This window comes from Lampetra fluviatilis, chromosome 28 (assembly GCF_964198595.1).
Source record: "Lampetra fluviatilis chromosome 28, kcLamFluv1.1, whole genome shotgun sequence".
NCBI lineage: Eukaryota > Metazoa > Chordata > Hyperoartia > Petromyzontiformes > Petromyzontidae > Lampetra > Lampetra fluviatilis.
Window position 1 is genome coordinate 5,097,793 of NC_136302.1, and position 24,409 is coordinate 5,122,201.

Here is a 24,409-nt window from a genome sequence, read left to right on the forward strand (position 1 = left end):
AATCAGTTTCAAAGACAATGCATATATTATCAGAGAACGCTTTTTGTTTGCATTCTGACCAAAAGTATTGTGCCTAATGCAGACGTGATTCCTTGTAAGAAGTTTCAGTTTGGTGTTTTAACATCTTAACGCCTGTTTTACTGGTAGGAACCTCCTGGTTACATCAGCCCACAGGGGATTATTGTGTCCGTCCGTCGTGCAGGGAGGGGCTGGGTGGGGAGGGAGGGGCTGGGTGGGGAGGGGAGGGTGGGGAAGGGCTGGGTGGGGAGGGTGGGGCTGGGTGGGGGGTGGGAGGGGTGGGGCTGGGTGGGGAGGGGCTGGTCACCCCGTGGTGCCCTTATAAAACTCAACGTTTAACCTACTCACGCCGGCTTGTGCCCGCCCTCACAGTCGGGCATATTTGCGGAATACACCACGCCGCCGTTGACCCTGGCCATTGACCGAGCAACCCAACGTTCCTACCAATGTGTTGTTGCCATAAAAAAGGGGAAAACCTATTCTCATGTTTTGGTACTGGCAAAGGAGGTCCCAATGATGTAGTTGGACAAAAATAATGTGAACGTTGAATCTTCGGCGGGGTTCGCTCGCTCTCTCGCTTGCTAGAACTCCGATTACGACACCGCGGCGTCACCGCCTCCACGCGCCACACACGTGTCCGGAAGTGACCGCGAGAGCGACGCACGTGTTATCATCATCAGCTGCTGCTGCCGCTGTACGAGTGTGGTTATCAAAGTGCACCTAGCCTGGCACACAGGCGAACGGCGGGTGTTGGGGGTTGCCGCCCTTACACGTGGGTGAGCCGGTGGCGTTGCGGTTCGCGCGTCGCGCTACGAAACATGGCGAACCCGGGGTTCCGAGATTATGGGAACCGGTCCTGGGCCTCCTCCCCTAGGTCGACTCAGCCTCAAATTAGTACCTGGAGCGACGTGGAAACATCGCTACTAGGGAGACAAAGGCGGCCGGGCGTGGTGCTGGCCACCCAGCCTCTCGTGTGCCACAGTGCCGGCCTTCATAGGTGCTACTCGCTTTGGTGCAAGAAAAGATGTGGCCACTACTTGAGCAAAATTGGCACAAGACAGAGGAGGAAAGTGGAAACAAACGACGAAATGTGCAGTGGACACCTACGGGCTATCTGCCCATGGGTCGTGACGATGTTTACGAAGCGATATTCACAGTGTTCATGCAAAACAGTCGCTGATTTAACTCTAGAGTCATTTAAAGCGGTTCTGGGCACCGTATTCACGACTTGCACTGCAGTTTGAGCCTAAATATGCCTTGGCTTTTGCACGTATACGTGTAGCAACGTTAAACATTTAAATGAATATTTGGACGCGATCATTCGCTTTGCTGTGTCGTGTGTTCCTGTTTGCATGTTGGTACTGTTGAAGTAATTGCGCCTGCTTGGATTGGTAATTGTTCCAGTTTGCTTTGGTTACTACAATTTCCTGCAAAGTGTCTTGCGTTTTTCCAAGTTGTTGTTTTCTTCCAGTAGATAACAATTTTGAAATGTCAATTGAAATCTCTTTAGTTATTAATTCAGTGTGCAATAATTACGTGATAACTAATACATATATGTGTTTGTGGGCACTGACATCTACAGCGGCTCTTGTAATTGCCATGCCTCCTAGCAATCAATGCACAGCTTGTGGTTTAAACATGCGGTGTAACGTGCCGGCTCTGGAAATACATAGTTTGTCGTGTGCATCAACTTAACGATTCAAATGACACAGTCTCTCACATACAAGTGTATATGCAAAGGAAATGTGTTGTCACAGTCCATACAGGGGTGTCACGGTGGCGAGATGTTAACTATCTCGCCTTGTATACAGGAGGTCGTGGGTTTGATCCCGACCCAGATGCCAGCTGTATATTTGGAGTTTGCATGTTCTCTCTCCCCATGGTCGCGTGTATTTTTTTCCTGGACCTCCGGTTTTTCCCACCACATTTAGAAACATTCCTTTCGAGTATTTGGCTGCTATAAATTTCCGCATCATGAAGCCACATTGTTGGGTTATAATTCATGGCCGGGTCTCTTCTGAAAAAATAGCCATATAGCTCAGTGGGACTTACCTGGTTAAAAATAAAAATGGTAAAATAATAGCAAATAATATAATTAATGTTTGTCACTTGCGTTGGTGTTAGGTTGTCTCTCAACGCACACAGTGAAACCTTGGTGCGACAAGATCTCCCTGCCAGCAGAGAATGAGCCCCGAGCCATGAGAACCAAGTCCTCTGCAGCAGCAGCATCAAGCCTCTCTTGAACCTCTGGCTCTGAGCCCCTTGCTCAAGATGTCTGTGTACCCGGCTCGGCAGCCCGAGATCATCCGTGCGGCACAAAAGGACGAGTTTTACAGCAACGTGATCAAGGGTGGCTTGGCGGATGTCTTTCAGCTGCTCGTGGGTATGACCTGGCAAACTCACTCGCTGCCTCCATCGCCAGCCAGAAGTTCAGCCAGAAGTTGTAGAATTTGAATAATGGCTACAGCCCTACAGAGTTGGGGTAGCTGGGAATGGGGGCCTAAGCCCCCCCCCCTCCCTCATACCCCCTAGTGAAGACTCAGCCAGTCTTCTGACGACTTATGAAGTTAAAATATTTTGGCACATTATTTAACACCAGTGGCTTTTCTTTGAAGTTAAGATGATTGATGATGGGCAAAAGCAGATCATATCGTTATTTATATTCTTGGTTCTTTCGGTAAAGTCACGTAGAAGGGAAATAATATTATTTTATTATTTCTCTTCTACGTGACTTTACCGAAAGAACCAAGAATATGAATCCCTGCAGTCACGAAAGCTTTAAATCGAAATTTATAACTTTATCTATTAATATTTGTCTCAAGTTTGTTCAACACTGAATGTGTCATGCACCCGCTAAGTTTTTGTATGCAACCCTTTTGACAGGGTCATATAGTAAGTCACGTTACAGGGTTGTATGGTTGGCACACTCGCAGATTTCAAAACACATGCTTTAACGTATGTTCGTGAATCAAGTAGCTTTCATCTTCTTGGTTCTTTCAGTAAAGTTCAGACGCTGTCTTTCCGACAGACCTGTTCTTCACCTGATGACGGCTGCTTGCGTTGTGGCCGAAACGTCGTGAGAATTGTATTTTATTATGTAAAATTTTTATTATTTTATTATTTCCCTTCTACGTGATTTTACCGAAAGAACCAATAAGATGAATCCCTGCAGTCACGAAAGCTTTACATCGAAATTCAAGTAGCTTTATCATCGTCGTCTTCATGATATGGCTACTGTGAGGTGAGGGCCTCCCCACGTGTCACCAATGGTGGTTGGTTGGTTTCTACATTGTCCATTATTTGGTCCTCTAATATTTGTGAATAATATATATACATATTACAGAATGTGGAGGAATCTGATGAGCTATGAAGCTCTTTGTCACACATGTCTAATAGGGGCAGGTCAGTAAGTGACATCGACAGAAGAAATAGTGTAATTCTATAAATCTGTTTAGAAATTCTGAGTGTACATCGGGCCGTATGAAAATACTGTTTGTTTGATGCATTACAGGAGCACGCAAATGGCTACAGTGGAGGCGAGAGCTGGAGCTTTTGGCTGACGTCACATACCTCAGTCTGACAACGCTTTCAGGTGCCAGTGACAAGATGCTCTTACTGATGAACGTAAAAAATGTACAAATCAGAACATTGCGTCAGACCATTTATATGAAACAATTGATTGTTGCTGGTGAGTCATATGTTGTAATTCACGTGACAGCTGCAACCTGGAGAAGCACTATATTCACCACTGTTAAAAATAACCATTCTTGAATTGAAATTTCCTTCAAGTCCGTCGGCCTTCTCAGCTGTTGTGCCGCGGCTGTTTGCGTCACCGATATTACCCCGAAGTATTTCCACTTTCCTCTCGTGTGTCGCTGCATCTTTCAACCGAGGTAGCTTCCATCCTGTCCAGTGTCCGATATTCGACGTCCATTGAATTTAATCCCCACCGCAAATCACGACTTAACTCGCCGAATCACAAATTGAGCAGGCGGCAAATGACCGCAATGCCCTCGGCTGGGCGATGAAGGGTGCCTGAAACCGGTTCTGCTGCCATCCTCTACCCACCCATTCCGCCCCCCACCGACGCAAAACCCACCCAGGCTTCCAGACGCTGGGCGAGGAGTACGTGAACGCGGTGCAGGTGGACTCGAGCGGCCGGCGTGTCCCCTCGACGTCGAGGCGTGTGCTTTACGCGCTCCTGCACACCGCGCTGCCGTACCTGCTGGAGCGGGGGCTGGTGCGGCTGGAGCACGCCATCCAGCAAGCCGAGGTACAGGCGGCCGCACCGCGGTAACCCCCTTGCCTAGAGGAGGGGAACGAAATTGGGATTGGGGCGCTCTACATCGAGATTGTTTATTTTGTCTTCACGTGTGTAATTATTGTGACGGCGCTTTGGTTGGCAGATTTGTACCAGAAAGGCACCGCAAGTCAAAAATACATTGACTTGACTAGAGACCCAAGTTCGATTCCTGGCCATGGCTTACATGAGTGACTAATGAAATCCGAATCAATTCTGTGCCCCTCTCTTGCCCTGCCCCCATTCACCAGACTGCATTGACCAGCATGGTGAAGTATGGTCAAATATCCTCCACGACCTACATCACATGGGGGGGGGGGGGAAGCCTTCATCTAGCAGCACATTGACAAACAGCTGCATAAATAACATCGTTTGTAATTCATACGAATAATAAGTGGCGGACAAGTACATGTCATCTCTTATTGCCTTTGCAGAACAATGCACAGCTACAGCAGAGGGGCGAGCGTCCACTCTCTCATGGATCCTCAACCTACTCCCTCGACGACGAGAGCCACCTCCTCGCTGCCGGCAACAACGAGTCGTCGTCGGGAGCGCACAGGCGCACGCTGCTTTGGCTGTGGCGCGCGCTGGGAAACGCCGGGCATCGCCTGCAGGCACCGCTGGGAGAAATTGCATTGTGGATGCAGAGCAGGCTGGCGGAAGTGCAGGACAAACAGAGGCTGCTGCATGTTGTGCAGACGACGAGACAGGCACTCGCGTTCCTGCACCGCCTGCACATGTCCCTGTTCTACATCCGCGGTGTCTTCTACCACCTGGCAAAGAGGGTCGCGGGCATACAATATGTGAGTGCTGCTGGTGTGCAGTCGCTTGAGATACAGTTGCGTTACGAAATGTGAGTGCTTCGTGACGGTCAAGCTTCCTCGAGTATCAGGACTCCTCTTAAAGAGGAGGGATGTTTAACACGTAGGTTTTTTCACTCCCAGTATTATCGATAACAAAGGGATTTACGCTCTCTAATCCAAAACCAATATTAGATCATTGGGAACATTGATCAGTTCAAGTTCCAAGGTGGCTGTCGGATTCAGACCAGGATCTCGGAGCGTGCTCTGACCTCTGTGCTCTGACCTCTGAGCTCGTAGGCCACCTCACTCACCCGTATTGGTAAATGCAAACTGCATCTCACAGGATCTTGCCTTCAATTGCCTGTGTAGAACACACCCTCTTGCATCTTGCACCCTCTTTTTCCACTGTACGACCGAGCATGCCTGCGCCGGGGCTGTGCCGACCCAGCCCGGCGTAGCGCTGGAGACGGCCACGTTTGTCTTTCCACTGCAGAACCCAATGGGCGTCACCGCCACGCGGCCTGGATCCTGCCACAGTGAACGAGTCGAGTCGCGCGTTACGATGTAAATGATGAAACCAACTCGTGGGGTGTCTTCTTGAGGCCACAGTTTCACGGTTTGGTCCTAGCTCAGCTCAGTTAAATAGCCAGGTGAAAACAACCCATATCACGAGTAGACACAGTCCTGGCATGGCTCAAATGAACAAGTGGAAAAAGGGTGGCGGTTTACGGGCGCCGTGGTGGCGAGATGTTATCTGCCTCGCCTGGTATGTAAGAGTTTGTGGGTTCGATCCCGACCCTGACGGTTGTATATTTGGAGTTTGCATGTTCCCCCCATGGTCGCGTGGATTTTTTTTACCCGGGTCCTCCGGATGTTCCCCCCACATTTAGAAACGTGCGTTCAAGAGTATTTGGCCGTTATAAATGTCCACGTGATAAGCCACTTCGTTGAGCTATCATTTGTGGCCAGGAAACTTCCGAAAAAGAGCGATATAGCTCAGTGGGCCTTAGCTAATAATAAAAAAAAAGTTCAATAGCCAGGTGAAAACCACCCACATGAGGAGCCAGCCGTGGCATGGCTCGGATGAACAAGCGAAATATATTTTTTTGTCCCGATGTGCACGGCAGGTGCTGGTGAGAGGCTTCCCGCAGGAAGATGCGAGCATGCGCACCGCCTACCGTGTGCTGGGCGCCCTGTCGCTCGTGCAGCTCGCCTGCACGCTGGCGCTGTGCGCCCGTCGCGCCGTCACGAGGGCCCGACCGCGCCGCGACGGGGAGATCCAGCGTGTGGCGCCGTCCTCCCCATACGGCGGCGCTCGCGGGTGAGACGCCGAGCACTGAGCTCTCTCTCCCCTCCTGCGCGCGCGTTCCCAATGGGGGACGCTCGCTCAACAGTGGAGCCCCTACGAGCCGAGCGATTTGGTGGAGGACGAAGCCCCGTGAGGGTTAAGGTTACACTTTTGGGGCACCACGGTGGCGAGATGTTGACTACCTTGCCTGGTATGCAGGAGGTCGTGGATTTGATCTTGACCCTGACACCTGTATATGTGGAGTTTGCATGTTCTGCATGTGGTCGCGTGGATTTTTCTCGGGGTCCTCAGGTTTTTCCCTCCGTCTTTAGAAACATACGTTTAGAGTATTTGGCTGCTATACTTTTCCACATGATAAGCCACTTCGTTGAGCTCTCATTTGTAGCCAGGCCACTTCTGAAAAAAGGGCTGTATTGCAGTGGGCCTTACCTGGTAAAATAAAACATATTTTTGGTTTTTAAATCTAGATTGAAAACGAATTCTTTACAACTGCCTTTTGTATTTAGTTTGTTATCCTTTTCCCGCATCTCCGATTAGCATGGTTGGCTACGTACGGTGTGAAAGAAGTTCTGCATGCAAACATAAAAGCACTTTTATTGAGGATCTATTTATTTAAGAATTGTAGTTGCGGGGAAATAATCACTTCTTCTAAATGACGAGCTGGTGCCAACTAGCTTGAATTCCTTGGTGAATGCGATCAAAAGTGACTGGGCGGTAGAGGGCAAAGCCTTACAACGCCTTCAAGTATGAAAAATGATTAAAAAGAATTGCTGGCACAGGCTTGTGCGTTACTCCTAGATCCAGGAGCTGCCGGGTGGCAGAAACCATTGGCGAGAGGTGTGGTAGCATCAGTGGCTTTGGCCACGATGACATCTCGATCTTGATCTCTTTGTTCCTTTGCTCATGACGATGACGATCAGAGGTCGCAACCGGGTACCCGATACCCGTACCCTACCCGATACCCGGCTACCCGTACGCGGCCGGGTACGGGTACCCGTTTGCGACCCTGGTGCGGCAAGGTACGGGTAGACCGTGAGTCATTGGTGAGTAACTATTTGTCACTCATTTCCCAACGTCTTGTCTCTTCTCACAATTCAAGTTCCTAGAATCAACCCACCCGCGCCTGCAACATGGCTTCATCCCAGAGGTCGCAATCAGGTACCCGATACCCGTACCCTACCCGTACCCGGCCGGGTACGGGTAGGGTACGGGTACGGCCGGGTACGGGTACCCGTTTGCGACCCTGGTGCGGCCGGGTACGGGTAAGGAATCAAAACCCGTTTGTGACCTCTGATGACAATGCAAGCGATGCCAGCGTGTGCCACAAGCTGCGCGTTCCCCGCGCGTTGGCTGGCCGCTGGCGCCGCCTGGTGGCTCACGGCTTGAGCGTCCTCTCGTTTGTGTCTTGGGCAGCGAGGGAGCGTGGGGGAACAGCAGCAGCAGGTGCTCGCTGTGCCTGGAGCCGCGCCGGCACGCCACCGCCACGCCGTGCGGACACCTCTTCTGCTGGGCCTGCATCACCGAGTGGGCCGGCACCAAGGCAGGGCTTCTTGGCACCGCCAATGACAAATATCCTCCTTTCTTATTTTTTTTATATATATTAAGCAAATGTTTGAACTCACTTTCATGTGTTTTTTTTTTTTACGATGAATTTAAATACCGTAGCACAGCTTGTCAAATCCTGTTCTGAAGACCTACCACAGTCTAGGTTTCAATGTTTTCGCAGCGGCATTTGGCTCACCATTGAACAAAGACGGTCACTGCATCGCATGCTTTTAGACGTGCTTCTGCGGCCGTCTGGAACGCTCTTCCTTCGATATTAGGAAGCCAATGGGAGCTATGCACTTTTAAATCTGGATTGAAAACTCATTTCTTTAGAGCTGTTTATTGTGTTTAGATTTTGTCCTTCCCCAGCACCTTCGGTTAGCACGGTTGGCTACATACGGTGCGAAAGAAGTCCGACATACATACATTGTTGACCAATCATTTCATGTGTGCCATGTGAAATTAAGCCTTGTGTTGAATTTGGAGATTTATTCAGAGTATGGTGTAGCATTAGGACCGACGCTACTTTCCCCTCCGCGTGTTTTACACACTCCCATTATGAGTAAGCTCTGACCTTTGTACACCATTGTAAACAACACAAACACTCAATGCCTTCGTCAATAACACTGTGGCTGTGACAGGGAAAAACAAACCTTCTGGCTACCATCAAAGGTTTGTACACGAAGCCATCCAGATATACAAACACAGACATAACTTCAACCGTGATGATGGGTACAAACTGAGTAATCATTGGAAAGATGTTATTAACCATGTAAAAAAGATTTAACTACACATATTTGTACCATCTTATTTGACAGGTACTATTCTACTTTACCGAGTGTTGACATCCCCAGCGTTTAACAGTACTGCCTTTTTTGTATTTGGATTGTCAGCCAACACCGGTTGCAAACCGCCCCGAAGTCGAGGTGCACTGATTGTTCTCTTTTAGCTCCGCCCACCCCCCCAACACGTTCCATTCATTGGCTACCACATTCAGATAAGCCCCTCCCCCTTCCCTCCCCCTTAACTTGTATTTAAGAGCTTGTCTCTTGGAATTTTGCCTCACTTGATACAGTAAATTTAGCTGTGACGGTCCCACCTGATGACAGAGACTTGTGTTGCCTCCAAAACGTCGTGAATTATTATATTTCTATTATTTTATTATTAATTTTTTTACCTACGTGACTTTACCGAAAAAAAACTTAAGAGTATAAAAAATATACACAATCGGAGAAACGTTTCAGGGAATCGCCCTTCTTCGTAGCACATCGTTAAAAAAGCTGTCTCTGGTGTGGACCAGTCAGTTTCAAGGACAATGCATCTACTACCAGAGCCCTTATAAAACTCAACGTTTAACCTACTCACGCCGGCTTGTGCCCGCCCTCACAGTCGGGCATATTTGCGGAATACACCACGCCGCTGTTGACCCTGGCCATTGACCGAGCAACCCAACGTTAGGTTTTTTTTTTTTACTTGATACAGCTGTTGTGGCTGTGACGGTACCACCTGAAGACGGAAGCTTGTGTTGCCTCCGAAACGTCGTGATTTTTATTTTATTTTACTTTTTAATGTTTTTTTACCTACGTGACTTTACCGATAAAACCTAAGAATATGAATCCTTGCAGTCACGAAAGCTTCAAATCTAGAATCAACCCAACGTTCCTACCAGCTCCCTCCGCAGGAATGTGTTATCGCTAAGTAATGTTCGCCAAAACAGTTGGCCAAGTCGCCCGCCTGGGTTCGGGCTCGTAAGACTGGTGCGATGAAAAACCGTAACTCCTTGCCATCTTTCGATTTAAAGCTTTCGTGACTGCAGGGATTCATCTTGGTTCTTTCGGTAAAGACCAGGTCTGTCGGGGAGACATACGCTGTCTCCCCGTCAGACCTGGTCTTCACCTGAGGACGGCTGCTTGCGTTGTGGCCGAAACGTCGTGAGAATTGTATTTTATTATGTTTTATTTTTATTATTTTATTATTTCCCTTCTACGTGACTTTACCGAAAGAACCAAGACGATGAATCCTTGCCATCTGTATTTTTTGTTTTTCAGGCGGAGTGTCCACTGTGCCGAGAAAAGTTTCAGCCCCACCGTCTCATTTACTTGCGGAACTACAGATGAAAGTTGCTCATTTAGAAGCCCCGCACCCTCACTACTCCTCGTGTCAAATTGTTCTTTCCGAATGATGAACGGCCACTGACTTTGTTCCTGGTCGCCAGTACTTCAAATGTGAGGATGGAACTGTAAATTGTGTCAATTCTATTGGAGTTTGTTAATGATTATTAATTCGTTGACAAGCATGTAATTCATATGTTTGGCATGTACATTTGTGTAATTATTTAATTAAATGTTCCGGCTTATGCGCTCGTATGTGTGTGTTGTCTCTTGGAACCAGCTTATTGGTATGGACTCGGAACAAGTGTGCAGTTAAAATGTAAAATTTGCCATCATGTCACGATGCCTATTACAGTGCAATTTCAGCAATTTTTGCCACTGAAAATAATGCGAGCACCAATTCGTTGTTCTGTGCGAATATCAGTTGCGGCTAAATTGTTCAGCATTATAAAGTTGATTTTATTCTGTGACAAACAGCTTTCAGTTGTCATTTATGTTCGTATGTATGTAGCGTTTCATTTGTGGTTGATGATGGAATTAATGCTGGGTGTTTTTCATTGTATTAAATAGCACACAGCCTTGTGTTTGCTATGCCATGTGATACAGGGTGGTTCTGTAGTCAGGTCACAAGGGGTAATTAGATTTATTTGAACAAATGACAGGGTTAGTGAATTTATTCTAACAAATGTTCAAAACTGACTTCCATCAATTCACGCATGAATTCTCTTGACATGAATGTAGGACGTTTTATTTAAGGATTAGAGTTGCAATCTTTGAACATTCATTGTTTTGTCTCAATTCATTCCGAGTTCTTGGTTGAGTTTTGTAAAAATGTTGGGTTTGAGGTGACCCCCACATGAAAAAGAAAATTGTAAAGTAATAATGATCACAGATTTAATAAAAATAACTTAAAAGAATAATAGTAAACAAAAATAATGCCAGTGTTAAAATATATTAATTAACCGATGTGTTCTCTATGGTCACCCTGTATAACACGGCAGCCAAGTTTGACTGCTTTGGATGTTTCTAATGTGACCCTCGGGAACTTATCGTAAGTCATCTTCTTGGTTCTTTCGGTAAAGTCACGTAGAAGATAAATAATAAAATAATAAAACATAATACAATTATTCTCACGACTTTTCGGCCACAACGCAAGCAGCCGTCCTCAGGTGAAGACGCTGTCTCCCCGACAGACCTGGTCTTCATCTGAGGACGGCTGCTTGCGTTGTGGCCGAAACGTCGTGAGAATTATTTTATGTTGAATTTTTATTATTTTATTATTTCCCTTCTACGTGACTTTACCGAAAGAACCAAGAAGATGAATCCCTGCAGTCACGAAAGCTTTAAATCGAAATTTATCGTAAGTCACTTTAGTTGTGGTGTTGGTGCCTTTGGCATTTGCACTCAATTGTAAGAGTCATAAACATGGTCCAGTGTGACTTGGGCAATTGTCAGTAATCCACGGTTCATACGAATACAATATGTAGACAGAATCAGAACCTTCATCAGAATCTTTATTTATCCTTGAGAAATCCGATGATCTGTGAAGCTCTTTTTCACACGGCCAGTCGGGGCGGATCAGAAAGTTACAACACACAATAATGATGGCAGTGCAAAGTATAGGAAAGGTAAGGAAATTACTAAAAAAACATCTACTTTTAATTTTACTTGGTAATGCCCACAGCTATTAGGGGCCGTCCATAAATGACGTCACGCGATTTTGGACGATTTTTGACCCCCCCCCCCTCGTCACACGGCGTCACAAAAAGTTAGACTCCCCTCAAATATGACGTCACAAAGCTCTGCCCCCTCCCCCCAAATTATTTTTCAACATGCTTCAAATCGCTTAAAACTATTGTCATTGTAGTGCGTATTGAATGTGGCGCTGCACTGTGATGTATGAGAAAACATTTATTAAAAAGTCTATTTAATTAAGTAGAACGTGTCAATATTTATTTAAAGTTGCGCATTTTGATGTGACGTTACATTTCTCAAACCCCCCCCCCTCGTCACACCTCGTCACAAATGTCTGACCCCCCTCCCCCCCCAGGTGCGTGACGTCATTTATGGACGGCCCCTTAGTTATTTTTCTGAAGCGACATAGCTCAACGAAGTGGCTTATGTGGAACTGTCCATAACGACTATTAACACGGAGGCTTTCGCCAACAATAGCAACCATGGAACAGTTTATGTTTTGGGTTAGATCGTGTAAATATATTTGTCGTTAAACCCGCCACCACCCACATCCCTCGCAATTGCAGTGTTAGCTTCAGGCCTTGACTCGTAATTCAACAAGACGTGCCCTTCATAGGCGATAAACAGGCCACAGAGAGTTGACAAAGTTTGGACTTTGCACTTAACACAAATGGGCCTGATGAGAATTTAAAATAGATACAGTATGTCTGATGCCCAGTCTTTTTTTAAAAGGGACATGAATAGTCGCCTAACAGTAGTTATTGTGTACTCTGCAAACTCTTCAATGTTAAACATTACTAAATACACGCATTAACATAATGAAATCCGAATCAATTCTGTGCCCCTCTCTTGCCCTGCCCCCATTCACCAGACTGCATTGACCAGCATGGTGAAGTATGGTCAAATATCCTCCACGACCTACATCACATGGGGGGGGGGGGGGGAAGCCTTCATCTAGCAGCACATTGACAAACAGCTGCATAAATAACATCGTTTGTAATTCATACGAATAATAAGTGGCGGACAAGTACATGTCATCTCTTATTGCCTTTGCAGAACAATGCACAGCTACAGCAGAGGGGCGAGCGTCCACTCTCTCATGGATCCTCAACCTACTCCCTCGACGACGAGAGCCACCTCCTCGCTGCCGGCAACAACGAATCGTCGTCGGGAGCGCACAGGCGCACGCTGCTTTGGCTGTGGCGCGCGCTGGGAAACGCCGGGCATCGCCTGCAGGCACCGCTGGGAGAAATTGCATTGTGGATGCAGAGCAGGCTGGCGGAAGTGCAGGACAAACAGAGGCTGCTGCATGTTGTGCAGACGACGAGACAGGCACTCGCGTTCCTGCACCGCCTGCACATGTCCCTGTTCTACATCCGCGGTGTCTTCTACCACCTGGCAAAGAGGGTCGCGGGCATACAATATGTGAGTGCTGCTGGTGTGCAGTCGCTTGAGATACAGTTGCGTTACGAAATGTGAGTGCTTCGTGACGGTCAAGCTTCCTCGAGTATCAGGACTCCTCTTAAAGAGGAGGGATGTTTAACACGTAGGTTTTTTCACTCCCAGTATTATCGATAACAAAGGGATTTACGCTCTCTAATCCAAAACCAATATTAGATCATTGGGAACATTGATCAGTTCAAGTTCCAAGGTGGCTGTCGGATTCAGACCAGGATCTCGGAGCGTGCTCTGACCTCTGTGCTCTGACCTCTGAGCTCGTAGGCCACCTCACTCACCCGTATTGGTAAATGCAAACTGCATCTCACAGGATCTTGCCTTCAATTGCCTGTGTAGAACACACCCTCTTGCATCTTGCACCCTCTTTTTCCACTGTACGACCGAGCATGCCTGCGCCGGGGCTGTGCCGACCCAGCCCGGCGTAGCGCTGGAGACGGCCACGTTTGTCTTTCCACTGCAGAACTCAATGGGCGTCACCGCCACGCGGCCTGGATCCTGCCACAGTGAACGAGTCGAGTCGCGCGTTACGATGTAAATGATGAAACCAACTCGTGGGGTGTCTTCTTGAGGCCACAGTTTCACGGTTTGGTCCTAGCTCAGCTCAGTTAAATAGCCAGGTGAAAACAACCCATATCACGAGTAGACACAGTCCTGGCATGGCTCAAATGAACAAGTGGAAAAAGGGTGGCGGTTTACGGGCGCCGTGGTGGCGAGATGTTATCTGCCTCGCCTGGTATGTAAGAGTTTGTGGGTTCGATCCCGACCATGACGGTTGTATATTTGGAGTTTGCATGTTCCCCCCATGGTCGCGTGGATTTTTTTTACCCGGGTCCTCCGGATGTTCCCCCCACATTTAGAAACGTGCGTTCAAGAGTATTTGGCCGTTATAAATGTCCACGTGATAAGCCACTTCGTTGAGCTATCATTTGTGGCCAGGAAACTTCCGAAAAAGAGCGATATAGCTCAGTGGGCCTTAGCTAATAATAAAAAAAAAGTTCAATAGCCAGGTGAAAACCACCCACATGAGGAGCCAGCCGTGGCATGGCTCGGATGAACAAGAGAAATATTTTTTTGTCCCGATGTGAACGGCAGGTGCTGGTGAGAGGCTTCCCGCAGGAAGATGCGAGCATGCGCACCGCCTACCGTGTGCTGGGCGCCCTGTCGCTCGTGCAGCTCGCCTGCACGCTGGCGCTGTGCGCCCGTCGCGCCGTCACGAGGGCCCGACCGCGCCGCGACGGGGAGATCCAGCGTGTGGCGCCGTCCTCCCCATACGGCGGCGCTCGCGGGTGAGACGCCGAGCACTGAGCTCTCTCTCTCCCCTCCTGCGCGCGTGTTCCCGACCGGGGACGCTCGCTCAACAGTGGAGCCCCTACGAGCCGAGCGATTTGGTGGAGGACGAAGCCCCGTGAGGGTTAAGGTTACACTTTTGGGGCACCACGGTGGCGAGATGTTGACTACCTTGCCTGGTATGCAGGAGGTCGTGGATTTGATCTTGACCCTGACACCTGTATATGTGGAGTTTGCATGTTCTGCATGTGGTCGCGTGGATTTTTCTCGGGGTCCTCAGGTTTTTCCCTCCGTCTTTAGAAACATACGTTTAGAGTATTTGGCTGCTATACTTTTCCACATGATAAGCCACTTCGTTGAGCTATCATTTGTAGCCAGGCCACTTCTGAAAAAAAGAGCTGTATTGCAGTGGGCCTTACCTGGTAAAATAAAAAAAAATTTTGGTTTTTAAATCTAGATTGAAAACGAATTTCTTTACAACTGCTTTTTGTATTTAGTTTGTTATCCTTTTCCCGCATCTCCGATTAGCATGGTTGGCTACGTACGGTGTGAAAGAAGTTCTGCATGCAAACATAAATGCACTTTTATTGAGGATCTATTTATTTAAGAATTGTAGTTGCGGGGAAATAAGAACTTCTTCTGAATGACGAGCTGGTGCCAACTAGCTTGAATTCCTTGGTGAATGCGATCAAAAGTGACTGGGCGGTGGAGGGCAAAGCCTTACAACGCCTTCAAATATGAAAAATGATTAAAAAGAATTGCTGGCACAGGCTTGTGCATTACTCCTAGATCCAGGAGCTGCCGGGTGGCAGAAACCATTAGCGGGAGGTGTGGTAGCATCAGTGGCTTTGGCCACGACATCTCGATCTTGATCTCTTTGTTCCTTTGCTCATGACGATGACGATCAGAGGTCGCAACGGGTACCCGATACCCGTACCCTACCCGATACCCGGCTACCCGTACCCGGCCGGGTACGGGTACCCGTTTGCGACCCTGGTGCGGCTGGGTACGGGTATGGGTAGGCCGTGAGTCACTGGTGAGTCACCGTTTGTTACTCATTTCCCAACGTCTTGTTTCTTCTCACAATTCAAGTTCCTAGAATCAACTCACCCGCGCCTGCAACATGGCTTCATCCCAGAGGTCGCAATCAGGTTCCCGATACCCGTATCCTACCCGGCCGGGTACGGGTAGGGTACGGGTACGGCCGGGTACGGGTATGGGTACGGGTACGGGTACGGGTACCCGTTTGCAACCCTGGTGCGGCCGGGTACGGGTAAGGAATCAAAACCCGTTTGCGACCTCTGATGACGATGCAAGCGATGCCACAAGCTGCGCGCCCCCCGCCTCCCTGCGCGTTTGCTGGCCGCTGGCGCCGCCTGGTGGCTCACGCCTTGAGCGTCCTCTCGTTTGTGTCTTGGGCAGCGAGGGAGCGTGGGGGAGCAGCAGCAGCAGGTGCTCGCTGTGCCTGGAGCCGCGCCGGCACGCCACCGCCACGCCGTGCGGACACCTCTTCTGCTGGGCCTGCATCACCGAGTGGGCCGGCACCAAGGCAGGGCTTCTTGGCACCGCCAATGACAAAGATCCTCCTTTATTATTCTTTTTATATAAAACAAATGTTTGACCTCACTTTCATGTGTTTTTTTTATGATGAATTTAAATACCGTAACACAGCTTGTCAAATCCTGTTCTCAAGACCGACCACAGTCTAGGTTGCAATGTTTTCGCAGCGGCATTTGGCTCACCATCGAACAAAGACGGGTCACTGCATCGCATGCTTTCAGACGCGCTTCTGCGGCCGTCTGGAACACTCTTCCTTCGATATTAGGAAGACACTGGGAGCTATGCACTTTTAAATCTGGATTGAAAACTCATTTCTTTAGAGCTGTTTATTGTGTTTAGTTTTTTGTCCTTCCCCAGCACATATTCTTAGGTTTTTTCGGTAAAGTCACGTGACTTTACCGAAAAAACCTAAGAATATGAATCCTTGCAGTCGCGAAAGCTTCAAATCTTCCCCAGCACCTTCGGTTAGCACGGTTGGCTACGTACGGTGCGAAAGAAGTCCGACATATATACATGTTTGACCAATCATTTAATGTGTGCCTTGTGAAATTAAGCCTTGTGTTGAATTTGGAGATTTATTCAGAGTATGGTGTAGCATTAGGACCGACGCTACTTTCCCCTACGCGTGTTTTACACACTCCCATTATGAGTAAGCTCTGACCTTTGTACACCATTGTAAACAACACAACCACTCAATGCCTTCGTCAATAACACTGTGGCTCTGACAGGGAAAAACAAACCTTCTGGCTACCATCAAAGGTTTGTACACGAAGCCATCCAGATATACAAACACAGACATAACTTCAACCGTGATGATGGGTACAAACTGAGTAATCATTGGAAAGATGTTATTAACCATGTAAAAAAGATTTAACTACACATATTTGTACCATCTTATTTGACAGGTACTATTCTACTTTACCGAGTGTTGACATCCCTAGCGTTTAATAGTACTGCCTTTTTTGTATTTGGATTGTCAGCCAACACCGGTTGCAAACCCCCCCGAAGTCGAGGTACACTGATTGCTCTCTTTTAGCTCCGCCCACCCCCCCAACACGTTCCATTCATTGGCTACCACATTCAGATAAGCTCCTCCCCCTTCCCTCCCCCTTAACTTGTATTTAAGAGCTTGTCTCTTGGAATTTTGCCTCACTTGATACAGTAAATTTAGCTGTGACGGTCCCACCTGATGACAGAGACTTGTGTTGCCTCCAAAACGTCGTGATTTATTATATTTCTATTATTTTATTATAAAAATTTTTACCTATGTGACTTTACCGAAAAAAAACTTAAGAGTATAAAAAACATACACAATCGGAGAAACGTTTCAGGGAATCGCCCTTCTTCGTAGCACATCGTTAAAAAAGCTGTCTCTGGTGTGGACCAGTCAGTTTCAAGGACAATGCATCTACTACCAGAGCCCTTATAAAACTCAACGTTTAACCTACTCACGCCGGCTTGTGCCCGCCCTCACAGTCGGGCATATTTGCGGAATACACCACGCCGCCGTTGACCCTGGCCATTGACCGAGCAACCCAACGTTAGGTTTTTTTTTTTACTTGATACAGCTGTTGTGGCTGTGACGGTACCACCTGAAGACGGAAGCTTGTGTTGCCTCCGAAACGTCGTGATTTTTATTTTATTTTACTTTTTAATGTTTTTTTACCTACGTGACTTTACCGATAAAACCTAAGAATATGAATCCTTGCAGTCACGAAAGCTTCAAATCTAGAATCAACCCAACGTTCCTACCAGCTCCCTCCGCAGGAATGTGTTATCGCTAAGTAATGTTCGCCAAAACAGTTGGCCAAGTCGCCCGCCTGGGTTCGGGCTCGTAAGACTGGTGCGATGAAAAACCGTAACTCCTTGCCATCTTTCGATTTAAAGCTTTCGTGACTGCAGGGATTCATCTTCTTGGTTCTTTCGGTAAAGACCAGGTCTGTCGGGGAGACATACGCTGTCTCCCCGCAGACCTGGTCTTCACCTGAGGACGGCTGCTTGCGTTGTGGCCGAAACGTCGTGAGAATTGTATTTTATTATGTTTTATTTTTATTATTTTATTATTTCCCTTCTACGTGACTTTACCGAAAGAACCAAGACGATGAATCCTTGCCATCTGTATTTTTTGTTTTTCAGGCGGAGTGTCCACTGTGCCGAGAAAAGTTTCAGCCCCACCGTCTCATTTACTTGCGGAACTACAGATGAAAGTTGCTCATTTAGAAGCCCCGCACCCTCACTACTCCTCGTGTCAAATTGTTCTTTCCGAATGATGAACGGCCACTGACTTTGTTCCTGGTCGCCAGTACTTCAAATGTGAGGATGGAACTGTAAATTGTGTCAATTCTATTGGAGTTTGTTAATGATTATTAATTCGTTGACAAGCATGTAATTCATATGTTTGGCATGTACATTTGTGTAATTATTTAATTAAATGTTCCGGCTTATGTGTGTGTTGTCTCTTGGAACCAGCTTATTGGTATGGACTCGGAAGAAGTGTGCAGTTAAAATGTAAAATGTGCCATTATGTCACGATGCCTATTCTCTACTTATTCATTTTACAGTGCAATTTCAGCAATTTTTGCCACTGCAAATAATGCGAGCACCAATTCGTTGTTCTGTGCGAATATCAGTTGCGGCTAAATTGTTCAGCATTATAAAGTTGATTTTATTCTGTGACAACCAGCTTTCAGTTGTCATGTATGTTCGTATGTATGTAGCGTTTCATTTGTGGTTGATGATGGAATTAATGCTGGGTATTTTTCATTGTATTAAATAGCACACAGCCTTGTGTTTGCTATGCCATGTGATACAGGGTGGTTCTGTAGTCAAGTCACAAGGGGTAATTAGATTTATTTGAACAAATGACAGGGTTAGTGAATTTATTCTAACAAATGTTCAAAACTGACTTCCATCAATTCACGCATGAATTCTCTTGACATAAATGTAGGACGTTTTATTTAAGGATTAGAGTTGCAATCTTTGAACATTCATGTTTTGTCTCAATTCATTCAGAGTTCTTGGTTGTGTTTTGTAAATGTTGGGTTTGAGGTGACCCCCACAGGAAGAAGAAAATTGTAAAGTAATAATGATCACAGATAAAAAAAAACTTAAAAGAATAATAGTAAACAAAAATAATGCCAGTGTTAAAATGAATGAAATAACCCGATGTGTTCTCAATGGCCACCCTGTATAACACGGCAGCCAAGTTTGACTGCTTTGGATGTTTCTAATGTGACCCTCGGGAACTTATCGTAAGTCATCTTCTTGGTTCTTTCGGTAAAGTCACGTAGAAGGGAAATAATAAAATAATACAAATAAAACAATAAAATAATTCTCACGACGTTTCGGCCACAACGCAAGCAGCCGTCCTCGGGTAAAGACGCTGTCTCCCCGACAGACCTGGTCTTCACCTGAGGACGGCTGCTTGCGTTGTGGCCGAAACGTGATAATTATTTTATTATGTAAAATGTTTATTATTTTATTATTTCCCTTCTACGTGACTTTACCGAAAGAACCAAGAAGATGAATCCCTGCAGTCACGAAAGCTTTAAATCGAAATTTATCGTAAGTCACTTTAGTTGTGGTGTTGGTGCCTTTGGCATTTGCACTCAATTGTAAGAGTCATAAACATGGTCCAGTGTGACTTGGGCAATTGTCAGTAATCCACGGTTCATACGAATACAATATGTAGACAGAATCAGAACCTTCATCAGAATCTTTATTTATCCTTGAGAAATCCGATGATCTGTGAAGCTCTTTTTCACACATGTCCAGTCGGGGCGGATCAGAACGTTACAACACACAATAATGATGGCAGTGCAAAGTATAGGAAAGGTAAGGAAATTAGTAAAAAAAATCAACTTTTAATTTTACTTGGTAATGCCCACAGCTATTAGGGGCCGTCCATAAATGACGTCACGCGATTTTGGACGATTTTTGACCCCCCCCCTCGTAACACGGCGTCACAAAAAGTCAGACCCCCCTCAAATATGACGTCACAAAGCTCTGCCCCCTCCCCCCAAATAATTTTTCAACATGCTTCAAATCGCTTAAAACTATTGTCATTGTAGTGCGTATTGAATGTGGCGCTGCACTCTGATGTATGAGAAAACATTTATTAAAAAGTATATTTAATTAAGTAGAACGTGTCAATATTTATTTAAAGTTGCGCATTTTGATGTGACGTCACATTTCTCAAACCCCCCCCCCTCGTCACACCTCGTCACAAATGTCTGACCCCCCTCCCCCCCCCCAGGTGCGTGACGTCATTTATGGACGGCCCCTTAGTTATTTTTCTGAAGCGACATAGCTCAACGAAGTGGCTTATGTGGAACTGTCCATAACGACTATTAACACGGAGGCTTTCGCCAACAATAGCAACCATGGAACAGTTTATGTTTTGGGTTAGATCGTGTAAATATATTTGTCGTTAAACCCGCCACCACCCACATCCCTCGCAATTGCAGTGTTAGCTTCAGGCCTTGACTCGTAATTCAACAAGACGTGCCCTTCATAGGCGATAAACAGGCCACAGAGAGTTGACAAAGTTTGGACTTTGCACTTAACACAAATGGGCCTGATGAGAATTTAAAATAGATACAGTATGTCTGATGCCCAGTCTTTTTTTAAAAGGGACATGAATAGTCGCCTAATAGTAGTTATTGTGTACTCTGCAAACTCTTCAATGTTAAACATTACTAAATACACTCATTAACATTATACAATGTTGCTGGCACACTGCATTGTGGGAAGATTTGTTCTTGTGAGAACAAGGCACAATCCTCACTGAAATCCCAATCTCATTGGAAGGGATTTCACTGCCAGGCAATCTCCTCCCTGTTTCTGTTAACCCTTATACCCCCTTATCTTCATCAGTCACGACAAACACGTGTACACGGATTGTAAAGGTTTTCTTTAACTATTATTGTCCTTAAAATTTTGACTGAAAACTTTTGTAACTGCACGAATTCATATTCTTTGGATCTTTCGGTAAAGTCACGTAGATAGAAAAAATATAAAAGTAAATAAAATAAATAAAAACTACAACGTTTCGATTTTAATTATTTCCTTGTGCAGCCAGGGAGTAAATTGTGGTTCTGTGAAAGTCCTGATGTGCTGTGCAGTGCATCAATGCATGTGTGTACAGCAGCATGTGATGACTGAGTTCGGCCTGTAGGTGGCTGGCAGGGTTATTGAATAACCGCACTTGGACACCAGTCACATGGTTAATGGCGGCTCGGAAAGATTGCTGTGTGTGACACACGTGCGGTTGCATCTTACAGATTAACCACAATAAATGTCAGTTTAACACGTAGGCTTTCGCGACCAATATTATTCATGATAAACGTTTTTGGGTTAGATCGCGTTATGTGTCGTAACCCTCCACCACCCGACACGGCCAATCAGTAAAAAAGTGTCACGTTGACAAAAGACAAATATTTCACTACTTTAGCCCACCGGTGTGTTGAAGAGTGAATCCACAACATTTACATATTTTTTTAGTACGACATTCTGGCAAATTGCCCGATGATGCTGGATGTAATTACCAGCGAAACGTACGCATTTTTTTTTTGTAAATGTTGTGGATTCACTCTTCAACACACCGGTGGGCTAAAGTAGTGAACTATTTGTCTTTTGTCAACGTGACACTTTTTTACTGATTGGCCGTGTCGGGTGGTGGAGGGTTACGACACATTTATAAATAACGCGATCTAACCCAAAAACGTTTATTATGCACAATAAATGCGTTTGCCCTCGATTTGGAGCACCTTCCCACGTCCTTAATTTCGAGTGTGCAACAGCAAGTTAAACATTTGTGTTTTAATATTTGTTTTTTTTTTAATTTAGGGCCTCTTTATAACATATGCTACAGGCCCCGCACTAGCTTGATCCGGCACTTTGTTCAACGGCTAGCAGCTACAATCCGCCGCTGCTGCTGCGAGGATGAGCGGAGTTGGCGTGACCAGAACCGGCCCTAGACCTTTGGGGGCCCTAAGCAAAATTTGGTTGGAGGCCCCTTTGATGTATGATTTTTTTTCACCCACTAGCTAGCAGTGACTCTAGGGGGCCCTCTGCTGGCCACGGGGCCCTTTGCAATTGCAAGGGTCGCTTAGTGGCTGGGCCGGCTCTGGGCGTGATGGTGGTGGTTTTACCTTCCTTGACGAGGTCAGTGAGGGATTGCGGTTCACGTGTAGCTAGCACTTTGCATGCAACGAGTGTGACGTTTTAATCTGGCTCAACCACACTAATGTACTTCGAACAGAATGGCGATGATTCATCAACTCGTTGACGGGGGTGAATCAATGCACGATAACAACTGCCCTGATTCCACTTGAAGCTGGGATTTTTTTACAGTGTAGAAGTTGCTCATTTGTGGTCACGCCAACGTCAAGAGTTGTAGGTGGGCGTTTATGAAATCTCGCTTACCCCAACTTCCACTTTTTTCACTTCAATCTGCTGACATTGTGACGAGAACGTATTTTTTTTCTTCGTGTAGCCAAGTTAAAGACAAGTCAAATTCATGTCGTCCGTGTGATATCTTACACCGGGTAAGTGGCGCTTGATACCTTCGTATTTCTGGGCTCTCTTTTTGAACCCTACGGCTCTTTGTGTGAAGTGTTTCATTGCGGCTGTAATTGAGAATCTTCTAAGCGCAATAACAGCCTCAATACAGCTGCGGTGCTTTTACATTTCAGTGCTCTACGATAAGCTCTATCATACACATGCGTAAAGAAGGATGAGTATGATACCTTAAGAGTTTGCTGTATGGGTGGTGCAATGTGAATGTGTAATTGATTAGGTCATGGATTGGTTCGCAATATGTATCAAATGCTTATTTTTGGCCTGCTGTAAGATCAAAAGAATCGATTTAGTGTCACTAAATGTTGTCATTCAACCAGAGTAGCAATGTGTTATACAGGTTGCCCTCGCTTTATGCGGGTTCGGTTTGTGCGATTCCGCGTATATGTGGCTCACCTATTTGGACCGTAAATGCACTTACACGCGGTTTGAATTCACTCTACAAGGTGGTCCAGATTTCTTGTGACTCCCATTCTCAAAAAAAGTAAAAAAAACCCGTAAGGTTTATTTAAAACAGAAATGAATATGCGAAGGGAAAATAGTTTACGGGTTAATTGATGGAGGGGGGGGGGGTTCACAAGACATTTGGACCACAATGTACATGCAACTATGCGGTCGGACGTGGGACAGACAACATGATGTAGTTGTGCACTGTGTGTGTAACCGAGTGCGCTACTCAACGTGCACGTAGCCTGGCACAAGCACCGTGGGGACGTCACCGCCACTTAGTGGCGAATGGCGGTTGTTGTTGTTGCTACTCGGCAGGTAGCTGCCTCTGTCCGTGCGCTTCGTGAAGTGTACGCGGGCTCTTTGTGCGAGCTCGGCTTTTGGATTTTAACTTAAACTTGTGCCTTCATGAATACTCCCGTTGACCCAACGAAGGGGGGGGGCTTCATAACCTCCGCAGTGGGAATACAATTCGCGCGAGCGAGCGTGCGTGCGTATGTTGAACTTCTTTCACACCGTCCGTAACCAACCATGCTAAGCATCCATTCCACTGCGCGACTTCAGTTTCAATGTATTAGGTATAGCCCTGTGAGCCATTCGGCTCTTGCCGCAACAAAACAAAAACATGAACAAGAAAACATCTTAAAGTGAGTATGCGCAAACAGAAACATCCAGGAAAAAAGTCTTCCAGAAAAAGCACCGTACACCAACGCTGTGTGCAAAAATCCCAGTGGGATGCAAGTCAAACAACAACAACAACTACAAGACAACTTAGATTAAAGCCATCAGTCTAACTCCGCACTACAACAAACGAAAGATGGCCAAACTAAAAAACGTTTCGAAATCACCAAAATAAAGCCCTAAGCCAGGGGTCGGCAACCTGCGGCTCCGGAGCCGCATGCGGCTCTTTTGAACCTTGACCGCGGCTCCGGGGCGGATGCTAGCGAGGGGAGGAGGCGCACTGTGACACCTGCTCTGGCGTTGCCGCTGCTGACAGGTCGCCGCTCCGCTCCACACTGCCCGCCCGGTGACAGACAATAACGTTGCCGTTGCTTTGTCACATGTTTGGAAGAAGTAAAAACCTTCCTGGGCAGCAAAGAGCTCACCTTTGCTGAGCTGGAACAGCCAGAGTGGCTGGAAAAATTACATTTTATGGTAGACATGACAGCACATATAAACACGCTAAATACAACCCTTCAGGGGAAAGGAGGCACATCCCTGCACATGCTGGAGGAGGTTTTGGCATTCGAGCGCAAGTTGATAGTGTTTGTCAAAGATTTACAGAGAGGTACACTGT

General features: G+C 46.6%; 2 protein-coding genes across 3 annotated transcripts; both read left to right on the forward strand.

Annotated features, from left to right (window-relative positions):
• The first annotated feature begins 658 nt into the window (after positions 1-658).
• LOC144942710 (peroxisome biogenesis factor 10-like) lies at positions 659-10,506 on the forward strand. 2 transcript variants are annotated; one of them, XM_078869568.1, is made up of 9 exons: positions 659-790; positions 2,143-2,401; positions 3,530-3,610; positions 4,122-4,291; positions 4,570-4,587; positions 4,753-5,121; positions 6,249-6,442; positions 7,844-7,970; positions 10,024-10,506. In XM_078869568.1, the coding sequence occupies exons 2-9, from the start codon at positions 2,290-2,292 to the stop codon at positions 10,090-10,092; spliced, it is 1,140 nt and encodes a 379-aa protein (XP_078725694.1). In that variant the 5' UTR covers positions 659-790; positions 2,143-2,289; the 3' UTR covers positions 10,093-10,506. The 2 variants fall into 2 exon arrangements, with proteins under 2 accessions (XP_078725694.1, XP_078725695.1); XM_078869569.1 differs by lacking the exon at positions 4,570-4,587.
• Positions 10,507-11,690: 1,184 nt separating this feature from the next.
• LOC144942656 (peroxisome biogenesis factor 10-like) lies at positions 11,691-18,702 on the forward strand. The gene is made up of 5 exons (XM_078869454.1): positions 11,691-11,714; positions 12,799-13,206; positions 14,332-14,525; positions 15,949-16,075; positions 18,223-18,702. The coding sequence occupies exons 1-5, from the start codon at positions 11,691-11,693 to the stop codon at positions 18,289-18,291; spliced, it is 822 nt and encodes a 273-aa protein (XP_078725580.1). The 3' UTR covers positions 18,292-18,702.
• Positions 18,703-24,409: the final 5,707 nt, after the last annotated feature.